This window comes from Rhinolophus hipposideros, assembly GCF_964194185.1.
Source record: "Rhinolophus hipposideros genome assembly, chromosome: 1".
Taxonomy (NCBI): Eukaryota; Metazoa; Chordata; class Mammalia; order Chiroptera; family Rhinolophidae; genus Rhinolophus; species Rhinolophus hipposideros.
The window spans coordinates 67,177,089-67,203,593 of record NC_138047.1 but is presented as its reverse complement, the minus strand read 5'-3'; the positions used below and the strand labels follow the sequence as shown (position 1 = coordinate 67,203,593).

Genomic DNA, 26,505 nt, shown 5'->3' with positions numbered 1-26,505 from the left:
GCCCTACACACACACACACACACATACCCACACACACACACAAGTTCTAGCCACAGCAATCAGACAAGAAAAAGAAGTAAAAGGCATCCAAATTGGTAAGGAGGAAGTAAAACTGTCATTATATGCAGATGATATGACAGTATATAGAGAGAACCCCAAAGACTCCACCAAAAAAATTATTAGAACTGATAAATGAATTTAGTAAAGTAGCAGGGTACAAAATTAATATTCAGAAATCAGTTGCATTTGTATATACCAAAATTAAAATACCAGAAGGAGAAATTAAGAAAACAATCCCATTTACAATTGCTCCGAAGACTAAGATACCTGGGGATAAATTTAACCAAAAAAGTAAATGATCTGTACTCAGAAAATTATAAGGCACTGAAGAGATAAATTAAAGAAGATACAAATAGATGGAAACACATACCATACTCATGGATAGAAAGAATTAATATTGTTAAAATGTCCATATTGCCTAAGGGACTATGCAGATTCAGTGAAATTCCTATCAAACTACCAAGGACATTTTTTCACAGAAATAAAACATATACTCCTAAAATTTAAATGGAACCTAAAAGACCCTGGATAGTCTCAGCAATCTTGAGAAATAAGAACAAAATGGGAGGTATAACAATACCTGACATCAAATTATACTACAAGCCTACAGTAATCGAAACAGCATAATACTAACATAAAAACAGAAACATAGATCAATGGAACAGAACAGAGAGCCCAGAAAAAAAACCATGCCTATTTGGTCATTTAATCTACAACAAAGGAAGCAGGAATTTACAGTGGAGTAAAGACAGTCTATTCAATAAATGGTGATGGGAAACCTGGACAGACACATGCAAAAAAATGAAGCTGGACCACCTCCTTACACCATATACAAGAATAAATTCAAAATGGATTAAAGACTTATATGTAAGATCTGAAACCATAAAACTCATAGAAGAAAATATAGGAAGAAACTTTACAGACATTACCCGGAGTAAGATTTTTACTGATATATACCCTCATGCAAGGGAAGTAAGAGAAAAAATAAACGTGTTAAATCAAACTAAAAAGTTTTTTTTTCCCCCCACAGGAAAGGAAATCATCAATAAAACAAAAAGGGATCTTACTGAATGGGAGAAGATATTTGCCAATGATATATTTGATAAAGGGTTAATATCCCAAATTTATAAAAAATTCACAAACTAAAGTCCAAAAAAACCAAACATTCCAATTAAAAAATGGGCAGAGGACATATGAAGAGACATTTTTCTAAAGAGGACATACAGATGGCAAACAGACATAAAAAAAATGTTCAACCTCACTAATCATTAGAGAAATGCAAATAAAAACCACAATGGGATATCATCTCACGCCAGTCAAAATGGCTATCATCAATAAATCAACAAACAAAAAGTGCTGGTACAGATGTGGAGAAAAGGGAACGCTTGTGCACTGTTGGTGGGATTGCAGATTAGTGCAGCCACTGTGGAAAACAGTATGGAGTTATCTGAAAATGGAACTACCTCATGACCCAGCAATTCCACTCCTAGGTATCTATCCAGAGAAATCCCAAACTCTAATTCAAAAAAAAAAAAAAATTATGCACCCCTATGTTTATTGCAGCACTATACACAATTGCCAAAATATGGAAACAACCAAAATGCCCATCGGTAGATGACTGGATTAAGAAACTGTGATACATCTATACAATGGAGTATTATGTAGCCATAAAGAAGAATGAAATCTTACCATTTGCAACAATATGGATGGACCTAGAGAACATTATGTTAAGTGAAATAAGTCAGACAGAGAAAGACAAATACCATATGATCTCACTTATATGTGGAATCTAAAGAAAAGAATAAGTGAATGAACCAGGCAGAAACAGTCTCAGAGACGTAGAGGAAAAACTGAGGGTTGCTAGATGGGAGGAAGGGGTGGGGATAAAGGGAAAGGTGAGGGGATTGGAAAGCACAATCGGTAACCACAAGATTGCCACGGGGATACGAAAGTCAACTTGGGGAATGTAATGATTTTGTAGGATATCTGATGGACACTTGTCTCATTAGGGAGACCACCGCAGGGATGATGTAGATGCCTGATCACTGCACTGTACACCTGAAGCTGAAGCTGAACAATAATGAATGTCAACTACAATTACATATATATGTATTTATATATATATGCATTTAAATATATATGTATTTACAGATATATATGTATTTAAATATATATATATATGTATTTAAATATATATGTATTTACAGGATGTGGAATGCAGCATTAGGAATAGAGGCAGTGGAAATGTAATGGCTGTATGTGATGTCAGAGGGGTAGTAGATAGAAGGAGGGGGGTTATCACTGTGTGATGGATATGAGTGAAAAATGTCTAACTATTACATTGTTTTGTGCACCTGAAACTAATAAAAAAAATGTTAAAAAAAAAGCACTGTGATTATACCTGTATATTCTGGTAATCTCTACTCATCTGTGGTTGGTTGGCACATGGTGTTATATAGTTTTATGCCCCAGGGCCCAACACACTACAAGTATTTGTAAATATTTCCTAAATAAATAATTAAAAAATAATGTGAATCCATGCAAATTACGATTTCCTAGTAAAATTAGTTGAGAATATTTGTACTCAAACTTATATTCTGAATGTTCCACCTCCTTCTATTTTGTTGTGTTAAAATTAAATACAAAATGAAGACTGTACTTAAGAATTCCCTAAGAAGACAAAACCATTCAAGCTGTGTAAGCAAAACTACATTAATATTAATTCATGAACACAGATGGAACTTAGGTTATTTCTTGTAAATGTCTGTGACAATAAAAGAAACAAATCTTCTTTCTAAAAATGGTATATAAAATCACTTTTAACCAATTCCCTGCATTTGGGAGCCCCTGCTGTAATTACTAATCACTGTAAAGGGTAAATAATTATAAAGGGTAAATAATTTCCTCCTCTGTAAAATGAAAACAACAACAGAATTTCTCTTATTTTTGTTTTTGTTTTTGTTTAAGATTAGATGAGTTAGTACATATAAAACACTTAGAACACTGCTTGGCAGATAGTAGTACCTAATAAATATTACCCTTTATCCTTTTTACCTAGAAAAGCTACAGTACCTTGCATTTGCTCATGTTTATAATACTAGTATGTTTACTCACAATTATAATTACAAAAATAAAAGGCAGACATTTACCTTATTAGACTTTTAGGAATTTCAATATCGATTGTTTTTTAAAATAAGCATATTCTAGAACGATGTATTTGTGATACCTCCCTATTATAATAAGATTATCATTTTAAATTATGACAAATAAGCGTCAGTGATGTGAGAGTAGTGACACCAATACTATTCACTAGCATCAATGGTAAAGTATTTCTTTTACCCAGTTGTTAGTATACCAGCATTCTCCAGTAAGAGCTGCACAAGAAGGCTCAGTATGAGTAATGGAAAGTATAGTGGACTGAGAATTCAAAGATCAGTACCTTAATCTAAGTTCTGATCAACTTTCTGTTGAGATTTTGGACAAACAAGTCATTTAACTAAATCTATAAAGTCAGGAGGTAGAATTGGATTACTTAAAATCCATCCCCGCCCCCACCATCTTTAAAGATGACTGAGAAATCCTTTATAATATGTTCCTCTTTTTAAAGATCTAATAGGTTGGTTGAGATTATGAGTAGCACACATGAAACAACCACAGACAATTTTAAATATTCTGGTCCTCACCTAAGGCTACAGAGAGTTGGAATTTTAAGTATAGGCTCTGGATCCAGAGAGCCTATGCTTCAACACAGCCCCGTGATTTTCCTAGTAGTGTCATATAGAGCAAATTACTTAACTTGTGTATATGTCAGCTTCCTTAATTGAAAAGAGGGACCAGATAATAGTGGCTACCTCATAGACTTTTGTGAGAATTAAAATAATTAAACTATGTAAAGTCTTTAGAATAGCACTTCACACCTAGCAAGAGTAAAAAAAAAAGAAAAGAAAAAAAAATGTTAGCCATTTTTGAACTGCATACTGATTTATAGAAGATGGAGTTCCATTATGCCTGGAGAAGCATTATGTAAGGAATATGTTAGGGATGAGGTAGGGGATATGAAACATAGATTCTTCTTCATTTGAACAAGCTAAGAGAAAAGAAATAGCTGTACAAATTATGGGACTGAAGTGAGTAAATGCACTAACATTGGATTTGGTTTTCCTTTTCTGTGTTTTTTCTTATGGGAATTTTTCCACTGTACTTTTGATACATACCAAGTGGAAGAAAATGAAATACAAAATAATAGAGATTCTACATAACTAAACCTACATCCAAAATATTTTAAGATCAGGCATTTTATTTCAATAAAATATATGAGGTATATAGTATAACTGAAAAAAGAAAAACAAAGAAAACCCATGCCATAGTCCAATTAGCTGAATTAATTATTCCTCCAGTAGGAATAATTTTGTATAAATAGCAAAGAAAAATAAAACAAATATTTATAAATTTAAATATATTAAATATTATCAAGTTCTTTTTAAAAGATAACTTTTAAATAATTGGATTTTCTCTTGTTATATATATAGCATACAATCAGAAAAAAACTTTATTTAAAAAAAATTACTTTTTCCCCCCCAATTGAATCATTATTGACATTCAAAAATGGCAATTCCTATAAGCTTGCCTTAAGCAAAAAAAAGAAAACAAAAAAATTTCAGAGAAAAGCTATATCCTTTCTCTGGCCTCAAATTATGTTTTGAAACATTCAAAACACAGAAGACAAACATAAAATAACTGCAATCTCAGTCAGATACACATTTTCTTAAACAGCATCATTTTCTTTTTTGAAATGAAAAATCTAGGCATTGGGTTTACCATTCAATTCCAATAGACTATGATCTCAGAATGAGTGGTGGAAATGGAGCACGTGGGAAGGAGGAGTTAAAGCAACTGACTTCCCCAGGGGAAAGAAGGAAGGTAACTTTGTCAACATGAAAACTGGATCTCCAGAAAATAATAACTAATAATATTTGCTTGAAGAAGTTTCCTCATTTATGGAAATTTAATAGCATGTCCCTGGTTAAGGGCTGATTTGAGTAAATAAACAGAATCTGTAGATTTATAAGCATGGCTCCCTTAAAATTGTCACACTGTTGGTATATAAAATGAAAGTGTTTCATAGATGAAACATTCCTCCTGCTGTGTGAGGTAACACCATAAAACCTCACTTGGAGATCTGACTTACTACTCTGGATCAAAGAACAGATATTCAGTGAGGATAAAAGAGCTGGAAGAGCTGCCCTCAACATCCCAGACCAGTCCCTCTTTCATCTGAGCTTAATTTCCAGAACTTTGAAACATTAGTAAAGATTGGTATTGGAGTAAGATCTATGATTTGTGTTAGTCTGATTTGACAATCTGATTCACTGTGTTATCTCACAAGCTATTGAATATTCTTTTTTCATTGAAAACCAACAATAAATTTCCAATGTATATACAGCATTCTACTACTAGATGTTTTTTACTTTCTAAATCAAATTAATAAAAAAGGTGTTTTGTTTGTGTTTTTTTTTATGCTTTGTAAAGCTTGAATTCTGATAAAACATTAGAAAAACAATAACATGTGATATGGGTTTATGCAAATAAAATTTTACTCATATTGTATTTGCATTACTGAAATGGGTAAGACAGTTTTCAAAAGAGTAGGTATTACCTTTCAGGATCTTATTTTTAAAATTCATGTGGCTACACCCAAATGACAGCTAACTAATAGAAATCTACAAAAATATTTCATAAAATAAAGTTGTATAAAAACGGTACTAATAACATAAATGAACTCTAAATCTACATTAACACAGTAACTTCTTAAAATATATACACCATGATGTAAAGAAAATTAAAATCTGTGTAGCATTATTTATTGCCAAATGAAATTACTTGCTCTTTCAAGTTCACTCTGATATTCTTAGTTAAAACAGTACACACAAATCTCTTTCCAGGTCAGAAATCCTGCCATCAGTATGAAAAAGAAACTTCTATGGAGAGCCTAAGTAGGGTGGCGTGACATTTATTCACTCTCCTGGTCATTAGATTAAAAAATATATTAGTACATAAGCCTTCCAGATTGTTCATCAATGTTTAAGCTACTGGTTATTCACCCTTACAGAGATGAAAGAACGCCTCATTGTGCTCTTGAGTCTTAAATTTTAAAAAAGTTGGAAATTAAAAAACAAACAAACAGAAAACTAAATCTTCAAGGGAAGTACGGCAACAATTTTACCCTTGCTGCAATACTTGTTTTTCTCCATCAGAATCCATTTAGCATTCATTTGTCAATGTTCTTCCTTTTTCTTCATTAGAAAGCTCATGTTACCTACATACTTACTCCTTCTTATCAAGTTCCTTTTTAAAAAAACATAATTTTAAAATGAGGGTTTTCTCATTTCATGTGTGTGTTCATGCGTATATAATTTGACCATAATGCTTATAAATTAAAGATGAAATAAGTAGTTTTCAGGTGTTAGGAACAGTCACTAGAAACTATTTTATTGTCATCTGACACTCCTGTTCATAAACCTCCTGTATGTGTATTAATATACGGCATTCAAAGACAAAAATAGAAAAGTGGAAAAAAACTTTCTCAAAATAGAAAGAAAACAGTCAACAGATATATTCAATGTTTGATTTTGGGTGAAAAATAACAAAAATTCTTATATCTGCCCCCCATTTTACAGCCTATTCTACTCTTCTTCAGTACAATTAATGGTATAAACTTATTATGCAAATTCAGATACTCAACAGACTCTTGGAAGGCATAGGGCATTCTATCAGCTCTTAAGGCATATTAATAAAAGAATAAAAGTTCTTTTCAATTGAGAATATATATGTCAATGTATCCTTAACATATGGACTTCTTTCAACTATACATAGCAAATGAAATTGAGTTTGAAATATATGAGTTACTGTTGAAGTATTTTTTGAAAATTGCAATGGTGATTGCTGATACCAAAACCCAGCAGCAAGACAGAGATTTTTTAGAAAGAGTGATTATACATAAGAAAATAAGATACGATAGAATTATATTTAGAGAGTCCTGTAAGGACAAATAGGCACAAAACACAACATAAAAAGCATCCCTTTGTTAAATTTTGTCATTACTACTTCTAGCAGTAAGTTAAATGTGGAAAAAGAAGTATATTTTGTTTTCTAAATAAATATTTAAAATAATATCAAATTTTGGTAATTATGAAAAATGATAGAATTCCGACCACTTTAGCAAGGGGATTTTTATGTGTGTCATAATAAAAATCATATGTGTAAAATAAAATATATTTATTTTAGAGTCATTAAAAATCATTTTAAACACAACTATGTCATAAATCTAACCAAGAATGATAAGTTGCCTATATTTAAAAATATTATAAATAAGAACAGTTAACATGCATATATTTCAGGGCACTAAAAATTAAATTTTCAGAATGATTTAAAATGCAGATAAAATATGTGCTAACAATTATTAAAATATCTAGCAAAAGTATGCATGGTTTTCCTTCTAAGTACTTATCTATATTTGAATAAATAATTCTTACTATTGTGAAATCATATCCTTAGCTCATATATTACACATCTTAGACAGGCATTAACATAGTAAATGTTCATCATCATAATAATCTCTAGTCCATAATGCAGATTTTAGGAAAATTCAATATTTAATAATGTATAACACATATACTTAATGCAATTATCTCTACATTTGCATATAGAGATATATTACATACATAAAATATGTAATTTTGCAGTCATGCAATCCACCAGTACTCTGAAAACAGAAAAACAAAACAAAATTCTTCCTTTTGATTTGGAACATCTGAGCACCCTCTATAGCTTTGACTTGTTAGAAGTTACATGAACTTGAGAAAGTCACTCAACCTCTTCAAATTCCACTTTTCTTATTTGGAAAACAAATATAATTAAACTTGTTCATCTCTTAGTTTTAGTTAGTGACCGTCAGAGTATTTCAGACAAACATGTAGGCATAATGCTGAAGCATAATGTTTCCTTTCATCAAGACATACTGATGTGGCACTACTTGCAACAGTCATATATACTCTGATGTCTCTTGCTTCTTCTTGGGGAATGGTTATCAACTTTAGTTTTGTTACATGCTGGAATATAGCACAGTAATTACAATGGTTCTTACACACTTTTCTAAAAACAATGACAATGCCCCCATGTTAATTCCTGTTTTTAATTCACTTTTAACGTAATCAAATAAATACAAAACATTTCATAGTTAAATTGACAGATTATATAATAACATTGTGAGAATGTCTGAATATTTATCTCCATGAAAATAAAATTATTAACCTGTAAACGTTCACTTGTGTATGTTCAGCCCAAGTTCCATTAAAATAAATAAAATGAAAATAAAAAGAGAGTTTCCAAGCAAGCAGCACTGAAATGTCTTACTGCTGTTGAGAAATCGTAAAATTGTACCTTATGAGGTAGGTGTCTTTTATTGGTCTATATTGACAGTTTCTGCTACATAGCTTTTGAGGCAAAAAGTAACATTATTGACTTAATCGAATTGCTAATACAAGTTTTTGGTTATTTTTCCTCTGCATCTTAGTCAAAACATCTTTCATTGAATTATTTCTTCTTCAAAATGATATTGACCATTCAAGTTGACAAATATCTTTACCAAAGTGCTTTACTGTAGGTGATTAAATTTCTTAAATTATCCACATTTGAAGATTTCAAATATAAAATAACACAGTAACAAGAAAGAGATAAGAATAAGATAGAAGAATAAACTCCAGAAAACTGTTAGAGAAACAAAGAGGTTTTGGTATCTTAGATCATAAAAGGGTAATTCAAGGGGCAAAGTCAACAAGGACACATACAATGTTTGCATGTAAATAAATACATTAATAGTTTTATTTTAATACCATAGTTTAAACCCAGTATTTTATCATATATGCTATATGTTACATAATGATTCAAATAATTTTAAAATGTTGATACCATATTTCTGAATGATACCACCATTAGCCATGATTAATTCATCACCTCTCTGAAAAATAGAGAATTCAGTAAAACCTGTTTTCTTCTAAGAGAACTAAGGAGTTGTCAGGTTCTTCCATTACCCTGCCCCCTACCCACAACATGGGGCCACTCTCTGGTTCCATCATTTATCCATGAAATAAACCAACATTTAAAAGTACCTCGCTGCCATCTGGCCATTTGATAATTAAAGTGAACTATTATTGAAAATTAAAAAACAGGGACACACCAAAATCAGTTGATGAGGCCAAGTCCAGAAGTCAGGCTTTCATTTATGACACACTGAAGAAACTTTCCTCAATAAAAAGTCCATATCCAATAAACTTTCTTCACTTGTTTAGACATACAGTTTTTTGAGTGTCTGTACTTAGAATAAGACATCATTATTTATTCCATCTTTGATCTCAGTGCAAGGAAATAAATAGAGATAATTTAGTTCTTCCACAGACACTGTTCCACTAACATGGAAGAAACTAGAAACATTGTTTTCAAACTTACCCAATATGCATAGAATATGTGGTGAAATTAAATGAGGACTATAACCAAAGTGACAAATGACATGGATGACAAAATTGAACAAAAAATATGTACTGCCAAGTGGAATATTACATTCTAGAAAGCCGCACAGAGATAATTTTTAGATAAATGTCTACTTCTGTTTTAAAAATACATTAACAATAAGGTAATAATACGTCAGTTGCAACTTCATCCATCAATATTTTATGAAATTTGGTACAAATGCAAAACGTGTAAAATATCTGTAATAGAAACATTTCTGTATTACATACTCTAAGCTATAGTTAACATGTAATAATGGAAAATTGATTATATTTAATATTTAATATGTCACCTATTCATGATACATTCCTTTTGGTCAAATAATGATTTAACCTAGGTTGAAATATGTACTGGTTTAAATAAACCTTCAGTGCATGTAGGATTCCACAGGGCCTTGAAAAGAAGAAAACAAAAATAAATAAATGAATGACATCAAATTAATAAAACAAAATGAAATGAAATTTAATATGAAGACATAAAATGTTTAAACACTTAAATAAAAAACACACAAACCAACATAAAACTATTGTATTTATGGTTTTATAAGTCAAAATTGTTATTAAATTTTATTAAAAATATTTATATTAGTGATGCTTACATGCTTCCAACTGCCAATTAGATACTATGAAACACAAGGTAAAAGAGGGAAGATTCATGGACTAAATTCTATTATTTCCACGGTTTTGTAAGTAGAGTTAAAAATAACAATGATACTTCAAGAAAATTAAATAATCGAGAAATAGGTATGTCTCACATGGTTCTTCTCCTAATATTTTTGTAAATCATATTTAGTTACCACAAAGCTCCAACAGAACCTTGTCAATCTGCAGCAATTATTATTATTATTTTTAAATCTCTATACTTTATTGCAGTTTTAAGTGATAGGAAACTAACACATTTAAAAATCTTTCATTTAAAAAAGGAAACAAAAATCAAAAATCTCCTTTGTTCAGATAATACAGATAAAAGGAAATGCAGGATCCAAGAAGTACAAAATATGGTATCTACCCCCAAGGGATGTAGAATTTAATTTGAGAGATATAAATGAATATAAAAAAAGGTGAGCCATACTACAAGATGATAGGTTATATATGTGGATATGTAAACAAAACAAAACAACAACAACAACACACACACACACACACATACATATCAGTATGCACAAGAACTGATCATATATAGTACTGACAACTATAAGATAGTACGTTTTATATAGGACTGATTGATAACTGCTGAAGTAGTTCTATGATATGAAAGACCAGTCCTACTTTGGGTGGTCAAATCAAGAATATGAGATTAGATCTTGGCCCAAAAAGAGAGGTTTATTAAAGGGGAGGGGTAATCCAAACAAAATTGTTAAAAACAAAATAAACATATTAAAACACTAAACAATAGAGACAAGATATAGTAATGTATGTTGGAATATTTTAAGTGAAATAAAAGGTTTATGTATAGGAATAGTAGGAGCTAAAATTGCATAAATAGGGAAGGAAATAATTCTAGCAGCCATAGATGCTTGTTTGAGGAATGTAAAATTTATGTTTTAAGCTCAGTGAAGACATTAAGAGAGAGTTTTAAAGTAGAAATACAACACAATGTAAGCTATGTGGGTATTTTATTTGTTTGTTTGTTTTGTTTTTTTTTTGCATATTTATTTGTGGTGTTATAGAGATTAAAATGTGTAAAGGTTGGAGATAGGAAGATAAGACCAACACCAACATGAACTCCTAAAGCAGCAAGCAGTCTTGTAAGATGACTGTTCTTTATAATATGATTTTCCGTGTCAAGATAATTGTTTCACATTTGTTAACAGTTGACCCTTTACTCAGGTTACAGCTCACGTTGCAACTTCCTGAGAAAGGTCTTTCCTGATGAGTCTTTTCTAGGCACAAGATATCCTGTTCACCTGATTCATCTCTTAATCTCATCTTTTTCCTTATTTCCATCATGTCTCATATAACTGTGAAATTTTCTTACTTAGTTTTATCATTTATAGTCTGTCTTCATCCACTACAATACGAGGTTTATGGAGAAAGGAAACTTGATCATTTCTCATCCACTGCAACAATTTCAATGCCTGGAATACCCTCTTTTTCTACTTGTATTTTTTAAATGACTGTATAAATGAAAAGGGTGAAATATCATGTGACAAAAGGAACCACAGGTCTATAATTCTATGCTATACATAGAGGCAAGAAGTATGTATTAGCGAACCAAACATGTTCTTAAAAAAAAAAAAGTCTGCAGAATCATTAAGACTAACAAATAAACATTTAACAGACACTCAGTGTTCAGTTCCTGCTCCCCAAATGCTAGTTAAACCAATATGAAAAAAAGTGGGAATATACTTTTATATTTTACTTATTTTAGAAATGAGGAATTCTGCTTTCCACAAAATGGAGGTTGCCACAGTAGCCTAGCCCATATCACAAATCTAAACCTATGTCAGCCCACACTTATGGGAAACACCTCACTATTTAGAAAAGATAACATACACCAACCACAATCCTCCAGCTCAGCTTTAAGCTCATTCACCTTATCCTAGAAAACATGCCTTGAAAGCCTCACCAGGAAATCTGCGACCTCCTACTCCATCATGGTCTATCTTGTGCTGCTGCTTCTAATGATGGATAAAACTTGCTCTTGCCCCCAAATCCCTCGGGATGAGTACTCCACTGCTTGTGCAGCACTGCACTCAACAACACATGGGCTTTTTTTGCTTGAATGAAAGATATCAAACTCATTACTAAATTGTACATTTTTGTCATTTTACAGATTGATGACAAGGATGGAGTCTGAAGATACTGGCTGAAGATTATGGGATGGCTCCTAGATGCAAGTGAAGGTCCCCATGGAGCCTTTTTTGGGCCCCTACCTCTCAGGATCACCAACAACCTTCTCTTGGATGAGCTCCACTTATTTTGCCTTCTGAGCTCTTTGAGGTTTTTTTGTTCTAATTCTCTGAGTTGGAAAATTGGGGTGTGAAAGACTCCAGATTTTCACAGTGAGACTTATAGGTCTCAGGAACTATGCACAAGCAGCCAATAAGTCAGCCTGAATTAGGAAGCATTATTTCAACAAGGGAAAATAATGTATACCTAACAATCTAAAGAAAGCAGGGACACACCTCCTGGGACTCTTGCCTTTTTTCTGATAAAAAAATATAAGGTATAAACAACCGTTCATTCTTAAAACATTGGCAAGAAATAACCAAAGATAATTTAGAATTACAGTGGCCATTTGGGAGCTTTTATATCCTAGACAAGATATATACTTATGAAGAGCCCTTGATTGTGGGGGGGGGGGGGGGAAGAATGGGATACTTTCTTTGCTTCTGAATCAAAAATTGTGCCTCTTATCAATTAATTGCCAAAAGCCACCACATAGTTAAAAAAACAGAAATCTAAAAAATCTGACACACTCCATACTTTGACTCTAACCCTGAATGTACACCCTCCTCTTACTTCCCCTTTCCTAACAAATCTGAGACTCTCAACTTGTTGTTGGATCTCCCTTTCCATTCTGAAGATCTTACCATTCAATTCCCATCTAAAATTCAGCCAATAGAAAATTTAAGAAAAACAAGGATGCCCTTAAATTTATTCCCCAAACAACTTTTACACCATAGTCCAAGGGTGAAATATGAGCAATAGTAAAAGGCTTCCCTGAACAAAAGGAGGATCCTCAAAAATTTACTGAGGAATTTAGAATCTTGATTAATGCATATGACCCAGGAATCCCTGACCTTTCACAATTAATATACATTCTGGTGGGTCCAGAAAAAAATCTGAAAATGGTTAGAGAGGCAGAGTGGACGAAACCTAAAGAGGAAGCCAAAGACACTAGATGAGTTTGTAAAATGGGTCATTTCTTCAGGGTCATTCCCAGAATATTTCCATCAAGACCAAATTGGACTCTTGTTCAATCTTTTAAACAAAAAAAAGGATAAATCAGCAGCAGATTTTAGAAATAGATTTGAATCTTTATTTCTAAGACTCACGTTTTACTAAAATAACTTGCTCAAATCAACCTGCCCTAACTGTCCCTCTTTATGAGCAGCCTCTTTCCAGATCTTTCCAGTATGATCCAGTATACCAGACCAGAATGGGAAGTCATGACTATTGATCAAGTTTGTATTCTGGCTGAATATTCTGAACGTACTTTAGAATTAGGAAAAAATGAAAACAAAAAGCAAAAAACAAAAAACAAAAAACGAAGCTACCAAATTCATGGCCCTCCAGTTCCAAGGGACTCAGCCATCAAACAAGCCATCTTATCATTTTAAACTTCCAGGGGCCCCACCTAAACAATCCGGGCCCCAAGGCTCATGTCACATCTCTGAACAGACAAGATATTGAAAAAAAAACAAAAACAAAACTGTTCTCAAGGAAAACAAATGCTAAGCCTATCTTCCAGACTTCCAAAACCATCTCAATGATGGGGCTCCTAAGGAAATATACAAAAATTGCTTCTTGTAGTCACTCTAAGTGAACATGGTGAAATTCAAATCAAAATAAGTGGAGAAAGATGTACAGGTTGATTAGACACAGGGGATAAAGCAACCTATCCCCTCTGAGTGGGGAAAAATATATATATATATATATATATATATATGTATATATACACATATATACATATGTGTGTATATGTATATATATGTGTATATATATGTATATGTGTGTGTGTGTGTGTGTATATATATATATATATATATATATATATATATATATATATATATATTTCTTTTTTTTTAAATAAGACACAAAGAGACTACCCATCAAAATAGGTCCACAGGACTTTAGGACCAGTCTGCTACAATCATGCTTTTCTACTCTGTGATTCAACCACTTTGAATTTAATCAGCTGAGATCTCTTATCTAAAGTATAAGAGCACAAATTTTACTCCCTATAGAGAAATAATCCTTGAATTCCCTGACCAACCTGAATCAGAATTATTGTGTGCTCTACAATTTGCTATAGATAATACTGAAAATGAGTGACCCAATTATACTCTAGAGTTATCTGAAGTTCCCCAGACTCTCTTGGCAACTTTATCAACAGACGTTGGAAAAACCAAGAGTGCTGAACCCATAAAAATCCAAATGGACTCTACCAAACCCTTGCCAAAATTGCCTCGATATCCATTAAAACTAGAAGCTATGCAAGGACTCACCCCCACTGTCAAATTTTTAATTTTTCAGGGGATATTTTTCCCTTGCACCAGCCTTTGTTAACACTCCCATTCTCCCAATTATATAGTCAAATGGACAAGGATAACAACTTGTCCAAGATCTAAAGGTGATGAATAAAATTGTGATTCCTCATTTTCTGAGGATACCCAATCCAAAAAGCTTATTATTACAGGTCCCACCATATCCTAAGTGATTTACAATGGCAAACTTATGTTCAGCTTTCTTTAGCATTCCTGAGGTCCTAACAGCCAATGTTTATTTGCCTTTACAAGGAACACTTGGCAATATACTTGGACTGAATACCTCATGGATTTACTTAAGTTCCCACCCATTTTCCCAAGCCTTCTATCAAATTCTAAGCACCCTATAATTCCCACAGGGGTCCTAATTTTACAGTATGTGAATGATCTCTTGCTATGTTCTCCCATTCAGAAAGCCTTTAAATTAGACTCTATATATTTACTCCAATAGTTGGCAAACAATGGTCACAAGACCTCAAAGGAAAACCTTCAGTTTTGAAAACAGGCTATTCACTATTTAGGACATGACTTAAGAGTTCAGGGGATTTCACTTTTTCCAAAGCATACAATTAACACAAAACTTTCTAAAACCTAATACACACACATACACATAGATACACACACATACACTAAACAAACAAATAAACAACTTAGAGGGCTTTTAGGTCTGGCAAGATATTGCCAGCATTAAGTTCCTAATTTTTACTTGACGGTTCCCCTTTAATGGACTCACCAAAACCTCCACACCAGAACTACTACCATGGAAAGACAAGCATGAACAAGTATTTACTGACCTTAAAAGAGCCCTCCAGGAACTCCCTGCATTGGGCCTACACAACTATGACAAGGCATTTACCTTATCCGCCCATAAATGGAATAATCAGGCTTTAGAAGTTTGAACTCAAGACCAAGGTGGAAGAATGAGACCTACTGCATATTATAGCATGCAGTTTGACTCACTAGCTAGAGCTTACCCAGTCTTAAGAGGACTACAGCTGCAGCTAAATTAGAAGTCTCAGCAGAGCTAGCCTTAGGAAATGATGTACATCTCCAAATACCTCATGCTGTTAAGAATCATCTAAACTCAGGTCTAACTCAACATCTTTCCAAGTAGACTCATTACTTACGACCTCCTATTTTTATCTTCATCTAACATACATCTTAAATGCAACCTTAAATTAATCCTGCTACCCCACTTTCCTAATCAGGTAGAGGAGAATAGTTTAACTGTGAGATATTTATTTTCCAATTAGTTACTCTATGTCTAGATTTAAAGCATATATTCCCACATAATCCAGATTTAATTCTATGTGTGGATGGATCCTATACCAAAAATAAGCAGGGAAAATATTAAATTGGTTATGCAGTCACTACTGAATATGAGTTAATTAAACACAGACTTCTCCTACAATGTAATTCAGCACAAAAGGCAGAATTATTTGCCCTGACTAGAGCATACATAATCATTCAAGAAAAATCAGTCAACATTTACACTGATAGCCACTCTGATATGGCACATGATTTTTGAATGTTATAAAAACAAAGAGGCTTTCTAATTTTAAGTGGAATTCCTATTAAAAATGGGGTAAGAAGTAAAAGAACTTCTTTCTGTCATTCTACTCCCTTCTAAACTCACTATAATTAAGATCAAGTCTCACACTAAAAGAATCAAGTCCAAATACCAGGGAAATGCATTGGCAGGTTTTCGTGCCAAAGCCAGTGCATCCAGAGATTGATAAAATCCAGTGCATGGTTCAAAGGCCCATTAATTTTCTAACTTAACCTCACACATCACAACAAATTATTTTCCCTCCAGGGGAACAGCAATAGTGGAAATCAAAGGTTTGTATATTCAATGAGATCTCCAGTCTCTGGAGAGTCAGAAAGGCCGCCTGGTTCTCTGAGATTTCCTCAAGCTGCCCTTAAGCCATATCTTATATTTCATGACACACTAAGGGACAGAAAAACATGATCCAAATTAAGGGACAGTATGCATGGGGAAATTTCTGTAAGGCTACACCTACACTTTAATTGGTGCAAGATCTGTGCAACTCATAATCCTGGTAATACAAGTTTCAGGTAGAATAACTCTACCCCACATGGGACCACTTGAACATTTGCAACTGGATTTTATTCAATTGCTGTAGCACAAGGTTATCAATATGTACTAGTCATTGTTTGCTTCTTTTCTGGATGGGTGGAGACCTTTTCTTGTAGAAAGGCCAATGCGTCTATTGTTGCAAAACAAAACAAAACAAAACAAACAAAAATTAAAACAAAAAAATAAACTTTTAGAAAATTTTATCTCATCTTGGGATATACCTAGAGAATTTCCATGACTGAGTGAACTATTTCACTGGACAAATTGCACAGGCCCTCAAAAAGATGCCCTATACCATGTAACATTACTATTGTCCCAAACAACCTTAACCATCAGGAAAAGTTGAGGAAAAAAATGGCATCGTTAAACTTGAACTATCAAAATTTTCAAAATCCACAGAACGCCCATGGCCTAAAGATTTACCTTTAGCCCTGTTAATTATACAAAGGACACCATATAGAATTCACAAATTAACTCCTTATGAAATGATCACAGGAAGATCCATGTCTCTATAGTCAAACCTCATATTGACACTTCTCTCATTTATCTAGAAATGGTACAATATTGTAAATATCTTATGTATTATCTAAAGCATATTTCCAACAGGTTAAAGAAGTCTTTCCTAATCCGGATTCCAAAATCTTTTCCTTCTCACAACCTGGAACTTGGGTCACCTGAAAGAGACGTAAGAAAAAAAATAAATCTGCCTTTGAGCCTCCGTGGAAGGGATCCTGTCAAGTGTTCCTCACCACCAATGCAGCAGCTAAGCTTCAGGGCATCAGGCCTTTGATCTGCACCTCTCAATTGAAGAGGGCACTACCCGATTCCAAGTCTAGCGCTCTCACCACTGGACTTCCACTCAAGGCAACATGAAGTAGACTACTTCCACCCAAGGTGCCAGATCATAACTCCTTACTTTAACCTCAAACATATAACCCTTCCCTTTTCTCCTTTGTTCCTTGACTTTGGCATTGGCCTGCAAAGGTAATGCTGTCATCCATATCACTCAAGACATTGCTAAGAAGGTAACCTTTCAGACTGCAGGACTTGTCATCAAAAACTGATTTTTCCATGATGTTAAATATGCCTACGTTATCCCTGTGACCAATTTTTCTTCCATTCCCAATGTCACCATAAACTCAATCAACTTCCCCTAGAAGTTACTTACAGAGTCCACTCTTACAGTCAGAATGTTTTGTGCCTTGCTTTAACCTCTTTCCTGTCATAACTGTATGACCTCAGACAGAAAGGAATGCCTTTAAAAACATCAGTACGTGCTCACCACCCTCTTTTTATAATTATCTAAATACAAATTTCCCCTGCCATAAAACTGCAAATTTTTCCATAGGCACCCGCCTCTGCAAAGAATTTAGAAATTTTATTTTAGAATAGATTATCTTCCAAAACTTGATGAAAACCTAACTGATCCATACTTCATTGGGCAAATGGAAAATTCCCAGTGAATGAATCCATTGATAACACTATTTTAATGGGAGTAATGTGTGCCCTAACAGGTTTTCTTTTTCTTTTTCCTTTTTTGTGGCAATTTTAAGGAAAGATGTTCTTGGGCCTATGAATGACCAAATGAGTGGCACTTAACCAGAGAACACCATTTGCATTATCTAACTGTACCCCTAAGTTTTCACAATCAAACTGAGACTTCTCAGTGGTCAACTCCCGTCATTTTGCATTATTGAACCAAACAGGAATTACCAGGAGGCAGTCATGATTCAAGATTCACTTCCTCTAGCAGATCCCTATTCCTCTGGCTAGATGTACGAGCAAATGAGGCTCTGATCAGGAACCTCCCCTTAACTCTTGAAGTTATCACAGAATCTGATGTCAAAGCAATAGCTGCCCAACAAAAGTCCTTAGACTTTCTGACCGAAGTTGTTCTTTTTAATAGGATAGCCCTTGATTATCATTTAGCTGAGCAAGGAAGTGTGTGTGCTGTGTCCAATACCACTTGCAATACTTGGATTAACCCCTCTGGGGGAGTTGGGATTCAGTTACATAAGATTATGGAACAAAGCATTTGGCTTAAGAAAGTGACTCCTTAAATGAAGTCTCTGATTATTTTTTTTTCATTTTTTTAAATCTTAGTTGATTTGGATCACAGGGAGCATAGCTTCAGAGTGTCCTCCAAACGTTCGGCATTATCCTCCTTATAGTCATTCTAACAGTCTTCCTGGTGCATTGTGTTCTCTCAAAGGCTTTAAATGCCTGCATGCAGCTGCTGGCAACTAGACAAATAATCTCCCTAGAATCTCCCTAGAATGCCAATCATGAGATGAAGAAAATGGTCAACTCAGGGACAGATACCTCAATATCTTAAGCTATGATGTGCAGTCTGAGATACAACCTGACTCCAAAACCAAAAAAGTGTGGTAGCTCAGAATGGCACTAGGGCTTTAAAGTTCGATCAACACTCTAAGTACAATTCTCAGTAAAATTGAGAGTATTGATCAGAAGTGGGCAATGGAGAAAGGAAACATGTGCATTGGGACCCACAAAATGAAGGTGGCCCAACTCACCTCACAAATCTACACCTAGGTCAGCACACCCTTAGGGAAAAATACCTCACTATTTAGAAAACCTAACAAACACCAATCACATAACTCAGCTTTATCTGGCTCACCTTACCCTAGAAAACAGGACCTGTTAGCCTTAGCAAAAAATCCCCAACCTCCTAGCCAATCATACACCATTTTTCATTGCTGCTATTAATGCTCTATAAAACTCACAAATCCCTCAGGTTGTAGAGTGTGAGGCACCGCATTCCATAACCCATGGACTGTTTTCCCTTGAAAAAAAGAGTAGCAAACCTGTTACTAAATTGTATTCTTTTATTTATGTATTTATTTTTGGTCAGTTGACAACTACATTTTAAGACTCCTGACGGTCATATTTTTAATAAAACTCTAATCTAGGTCCACCTTTTAACATTCTAAAAAAATGTTAGGAAAATGAACAAGAAAAAATACCATACGTTGAATATGTTGAAGGACACAAATGTCGCTAAATTATAGAACACTAACATTTCTCTTATCACCAAAGTTTGTAATATTCTAGTACTTGTCACACAGTGAGGACAAAAATTCCCAATAGTTGTCTGAGTTGTCTGCCATTTTTAACTAGTAGAACACAAAGAGGACTGCAAAGAAATAGTAAAGCTGAGCTAATGAGAATAAATTGTTCCCTGTGAGTACTTGTAGAGACAACAGTAATTTGAAAAATACAATTTTCTTTATGATTAACCACTCTGGGGATATGGTCAATTAAAAAAAAATTCAGTTACAAAATAGATAATCTTGGGCTTTAAAATATAACACATTCAATATAGTGTCAAATTAGAAAAAATAAATAAATAAATAAAATAAACTCCCAATATTGAATATGTGCTTTCAATAGTTATATTTTAGAAGTGTTTTAATTTTATTTACTCCAAAATTTTCAAGTCATTTTATTTTTCATGAAAGTAGTACTTAAAATTAAATACAATGTACAAACAAAATTTCATATCATTATGTCATTGTTGGGGAGTTTTCTTTTTTAAATAACACTTCTACACTGAAATTACAAATTTATTACTATAAAGTCACATATGTTTATTGCAAAATGTGTGAAAAGGACATAAGCAGAAATAAAGATATAAAATGCCATATGCCACACACACAATCAGAGGTGATCACACCACCTTTTGTATATTCATTTTCCTTTTTTTTTACCCAAAACATAGAGTACATTGTTTTTTTTTTAAGTTACTATACTTGCTATTTTCCCCACACTTAATGACTTCTATCTTTCCATGTCAATATATTTTCATTTTATCGAACAGCTATGTTAATTCAAATTTTCTGAAATGTCCTTAAAATACTGTTACTGTTGAACTGCTGAACCCAAGCTTTAGTCCTAGACCATGAGTCACATGTATTTAAATGCCAATTGAATCTCACATCTAATTTTTTCTCTTCTCTTCTCTTCTCTTCTCTTCTCTTCTCTTCTCTTCTCTTCTCTTCTCTTCTCTTCTCTTCTCTTCTCTTCTTTTCCCTTCCCTTCCCTTCCCTTCCCTCCCCTCCCCTTCCCTTCCTTTACCTTTCCTTCCCTTCTCTTCTCTTTTCCCTCCTCTCCTTTCCTCCCCTCTCCTCTCCTCTCCTCTCCTCTCCTCTCCTCTCCTCTCGTCTCCTCTGCTCTCCTCCTCCCTTCCCTCTCCCCTCCTTTTCCCTCTCCCCTCCCCTCTCCTTTCCTCCCCTCCCCTACACTCCCCTCCCCTCCTTTCCCTTTCCTTTGTTTTCCTTTTTTTCTTTCTTCTATCTTTCTTTAAGTAATAGCCATTCCCTTTACTGGGAAAAGTTCTAAACATAAGTATCCATAAAAATAGAAAAACTGGCACCATGAACACCTGCATAGCTACCATCTAGACTCAATAATTAAGATTTGTCATAGTTGTTTTTGCTTTTTTGTGTGTCCTTCTCTCTCTCTCTCTCTCTCTCTCTCTCTCTCTCTCTCTCTCTCTCTCTCTCTGTATATATATATATATATATATATATATATATATATATATATATATACATATTATATATGTATACACACAGACGCATTACCTTTATTATTATGTCTCTTTAGTTTCTTTAAGAAAATCCCCCTATTTTTAATGTCATTTTCTTTTTTAGGGGTACATGTCAGTTGTCTCAGAACACTGCACATTTGGAATTTGTCTGATTGTTGACTTGTGGTATTGCTTTATACATGCATCTACCTTCTGTGTTTACTGTATACCGAAAATTAGGCCTGTAAGCTTGAATCATTTCAGGTTAGGTGTTTCTGACTATTGTTTTATACTCTTTCAGTGGACAGGGCTGAAAAATATTCTTTAGTAAATTATGAGTTCATGTTGATAGTTTCTATTTGAAGATTATATTACAGTGTTTTTTTTTTTCCTTTTTAAAATTTTTTTATAGTTCTATTTCTCTTCTCTCAACCTGGAATACTTTGGGTGCTAGTAAAATTTGATTGGATTAATAGCCGAATATTACAATATACATAAATAGCTTCAAAATAATTATAGCAGTAGTGATATAATTTTACTACTAAGTCAAGCTTTAGAATTTTTGCAGTTCTCTTTTGTCATTAGACTGTGGCCAACTAAGGATGTATGACCAGAGAAAGGGTTTCAAATTAATTTAATTTTCCCCCCTATGGTGATACCAATTTGATGTATAATTAAATTTATCTATTTCAAGTGGATTTTAATCTCTTCGTTTTCTTTTTCCATTAAAACCATATTAAATAATGATAATTAAGTTCACAAACTCATCCTAGATTAAGTGCTACATACCTCATTGCTGAATATCACTACAGTCACCTTTGGTCACCTTCGAAGCACTCCCCTTGGGGAGCTATGAACCGACACCAATGCCTAGTCCACCCTTCAAAGCAATTTTGGAACTCTTTGGTGTCTTCAATGTCATCAAAATATCTTCCTTTCAATATTTCCTTTCTTTTCGGGTAAAGAAGGAAGTCATTGGGGGCCAGATCAGGTGAATAGGGAGGGTGTTCCAGTACAGATATTTGTTTACTGGCTAAAAATTCCCTCACAGACAGTGCCGTGTGAGCTGGTGCATTGACGTGATGCAAGAGCCATGAATTGTTGGCCAAAAGTTCAGGTCGTCTGACTTTTTTCATGCAGCCTTTTCAGGAACCAAATAGTAAACCTGGTTAACTGTTTGTCCAGTTGGTATAAATTCATACCAAATAATCCCTCTGATATCAGAAAAGGTTAGCAACATCGTTGCAACCAGTTCGCAAACTTAATTGTCAGACCTCATAAGTGTATATATATATATATATATATGTAATATGTTTATGGAAAATGATTCAGTGTTTATTTCTATTCTGCATTACTCTTTCCTTAGGCTTAAAAAAGTTGAACAATTTATCAGTTCTTTAGGTTATATTTAATGCAATACGAGAAAATGAGAAAACAGTTTCCTGTTTCTTTCCACAATTACTCTACATTAGACTATTCCTTCAACAAATTTTTTCTCTAATTTGATGGATTTTATTCAAACTTATAAATCTGTAAACACAAATCTCAAAAAATAATGATAAATCTAAAGTAATTTTGATATGGAAAGAACTTTGACTCTTTAAGTACTCTTGTTGTTGGTAGTCACATAGCCTAAGCCTGCAGTTGGGAAAAACAACCTTGAGTCACATCTCTGGGCCAATAAGAAACAATGAGGGAATAGAACCATAATTGCAGGAGAAAAGATATAAACAGGCCAGGAAAGTTCCTAAAATTGAGCATGCACATTAGTTTAAAGAGCTGTCCTACAGTTAACTTTTCTTCATTATCATAGTAAAAATCACAAACCTCAGTAGAGATTTAAGATGCTAATGAGATATGTGATGCATGACATAGCATGTAGGTACAATGCAGAGGGAAGGACTTGCTTGCCTCAACATACTTTTGGGAGGAAAAAAGGAAAGAGGAAGAAGTGGCCTCTAAGCTCAACAGTCCACAAAACTGCTATACCTGTAAACCTTGGGGAGCCACATTCATTCTCTCTGAAGTGTGCTTCCTTCGTGCATCAAGATTTCGCTTTAACACACCTTTCTGCAAAACTGTTTCAACCACTCTTGATTTCTATCCTGAGAGGGGCAAGAACCCCCGTGTAACACTCTGAAGTACAAATTATGTTCTTTTGGTATAAATTTTCTTTATTAAGTAATTCAGCTTTATATATTTAAAAAACTAATTAGCATCTTAATCATGTAGTGTCACATAAAGTTATCATTTCCTGTTATTTTTACTTTATAGAGCACAGGGTTAATGTTACATGTGGCTCTATGAAGTTTCTGCAATGCGATGTTTTAAAAATTTTCATTTCTTTGACTGTTTGGTATAAAGCCAAACATTTATGAAACTTTTTTTTTTCCTTCAGCTTTCTACAGTTATTATGAAAACATTTTCCATCTTTATTTTGAAATACTTGTTGAAGAAACACCGCAGGCCCAAAATGGCACCACTTGTGCTAAAGCCCATGATATCAAATGTAGATTGAACACCTTCACTAATCACTGTTTTAACCTCTCCCAGAACTGTAATCTTAATCAACTAGTCTGGAATTTTCTGGTCAACACTGAATCTGTCATGTGGGCTCTCTACATCGCTCATAGAAATAAGGGGCAATCTGCTGATAAAAATATTTGCTGTTTCTTCCTCCCAAAAGATGATTCTTTCCTCTAAAAAGAATCCTTTCTTTTCTTTTGTTAAAACAAGCTCCTTTGCCCCACCCTTCTTCCTACAAAAAAACAAACAATCAAACAAACAAAAAAAAACACGAAAAAACAAAAGAAAAACCTTCCATTTATACAATTCCTTGGAGCACCCTTTTAGTTACTACAGTGGATGATGCTGCAGGGTTTATGAGTCATTTAGATCTTCAAATTTACTGGGTTGAATTATCTTTTTTTAACATATTAATAATCTAATACATCTCTTTCCCCCTGTACAGTTATAAACAGTTCTTTTGCAGGCAGGAGATAGAAGCTAGTGAAGGGGAGAAAAACCTACTACCCTAAAATATGCCTATTTAGCATAAAGATTACCTTGAGTAGGTTACTTTTAAGAAACTGCAGTCATAAAAAAGAAAAGAAAACAAACAAACGAACAAAAAAACCTGCAGACATAGGATAAGCTCTGATAGTTGAGTAAAAGTTACTATTTGTAAGAAACATTTACATTTATAAGGGAAATCTCCATTTTTAAGAGTGTCTCCCTCTCAGAACCAGAAAGAGGAAGATGAGCTAATCTCTAGAAACTCTTATCACTAGAGAAGGTACCAACTTAAATCTGCATAATAACCATAACCTTGTTTTCTGTGCTTTTTCTTCTCACCTCCCATACTGGCTTCCTGAGACAGGTTAGTATGTTGGTAGGTAAACAGGGGGTCTACCTGTTCACACAGGGTGTCGCTGGTGAAATAAACAAAAGGCAGCCATATCCTAAAATTCTAGTTTCTAGAATGTCTCCTTCACTCCAGAACAAAGATATGAGAACGCACCTTGAGGTTAATAAATTATCTCAAATCCCTTTTGGCCTGACAAAGGGGCAGATCTGATAGATAGGAATGGGTTATATCATTAATACCTTCAAGATGGACAAACAGGACAAACTTGATAGATGAATTCCATTAGAAGTCCACAGCCCCTTGCCCAGGTAGGCAGGGGAAGGTATAAAAGCAAGTACTTTTGCTTCAGTCACTGGGCACCCCCATTTGGGATCTCCTCCTGCTCAGCTCTGACCCTTTGTTTTCAATAAACTCTCCTCTTTTTAAATTCTTTGTCTTTCCTGGGTCTATGTTTCCATTCTTTGGTCTCATGATACACAATTCTGGCGAACACCCAGAAACTGCCAGGCAGATCCAACATCATTTACATCATTCCCATCTCCCCCTCCTCTCAACATCTTTCTTTTGTCTTAGTTGTAGATGGTATTTAAGATAGTGGCTTGGGCCATTTTGGGGAGTTACTCAGTTTTCCTGCATATCTCCCTTAAATAAGAGAGGTATACCTATTGCTAAACTGTTTTCCTTTGTTAATCTGTCTCTTATTATAGGGTAGTCTCAGCCAAGAACCTAGAAGGGTAGAGGGAAAGTTATCTTTCCTCCCCTACATAATTCAAGCTATCCAAAATATTTTTCATGTAATTTTTATTGTTTTATTTTAATGAATGTTTTTATAATTACAAGAGCTTTTATAGTTAACACCTAACCTTGTTTTCCCCTATCCCCCACCCCAATAAGGATTTCAACCACAAATTCTCTTGATAAAATAATTATCAGTTACCTAATTCTTTGTAGTCAGAGCTGAATTAAAGACCTGGAGGCATTCCAGGAATGATCTGGCTCCTAGATAAAGATTCAGGATTTTAGAAACAAGCATTCAATGCAGTATGCAAAGGCTACTGCACGTTGGCACTTCTGTTTTAAAATCATTGATTATCTATGCTAATCCGCACTTATGCTTTGTTCTAAAAGGCACCAAGTAGTCATTTCAAAGTATTTCTTAGATATAACAAAGTAATATAAAATAATAATGCAAAACATAAAATAATATAAAATAATATGCCCTTCTGTAACTTGTTTTGTGACTAATAATTCATACTGATTTGCTGTAGATTTTTAATATTCCAAAAATAACATTGCAGTCTTTTGATTAAACTATTCATTTATTTTTTCACTAAGTAATTATTGAGTGCTTTCTACATTTGTTTCTGTTACTGGCACACCTCTGATAAATGGGATGTGCTGATAAACAATGAAATCTAATTATACATTTAGAGTATATACATTCAAGTCTGCCAACTCTATAAGAAGGGTGGCACACGGAGAGAGAAGGGGTTAGAGAGAGTTCATGTAAAAGAGAAAAAAAACAAATGTAATATACATAGCATGGATGATTCTACCCAACTCTCTTCCATATGCTTATGCTAAGTGAATATGCTCTGAGAGGCCAGTTGGCTGTGCCCTCAGGTGGTCTGTATTTCCCTGATGTGAAGTCT

General features: G+C 33.9%; 1 protein-coding gene across 5 annotated transcripts in view; it reads right to left on the bottom strand.

Moving 5' to 3' along the window:
* The window catches only part of CCSER1 (coiled-coil serine rich protein 1), a 1,122,213-nt gene that overhangs the window by 460,328 nt on the left and 635,380 nt on the right, over window positions 1–26,505 (bottom strand). For 3 of the 5 annotated variants that reach the window (XM_081047475.1, XM_081047474.1, XM_081047476.1), the window contains one exon: window positions 8,234–10,017. The exons of the other annotated variants lie outside the window; for them this stretch is intronic. In XM_081047475.1, coding sequence (XP_080903601.1) covers window positions 9,958–10,017 — 60 coding nt within the window. In that variant the 3' untranslated portion in view covers window positions 8,234–9,957. Of the gene's footprint in view, window positions 1–8,233; window positions 10,018–26,505 lie in introns of those variants that run through there. 5 annotated transcript variants of the gene reach the window in all.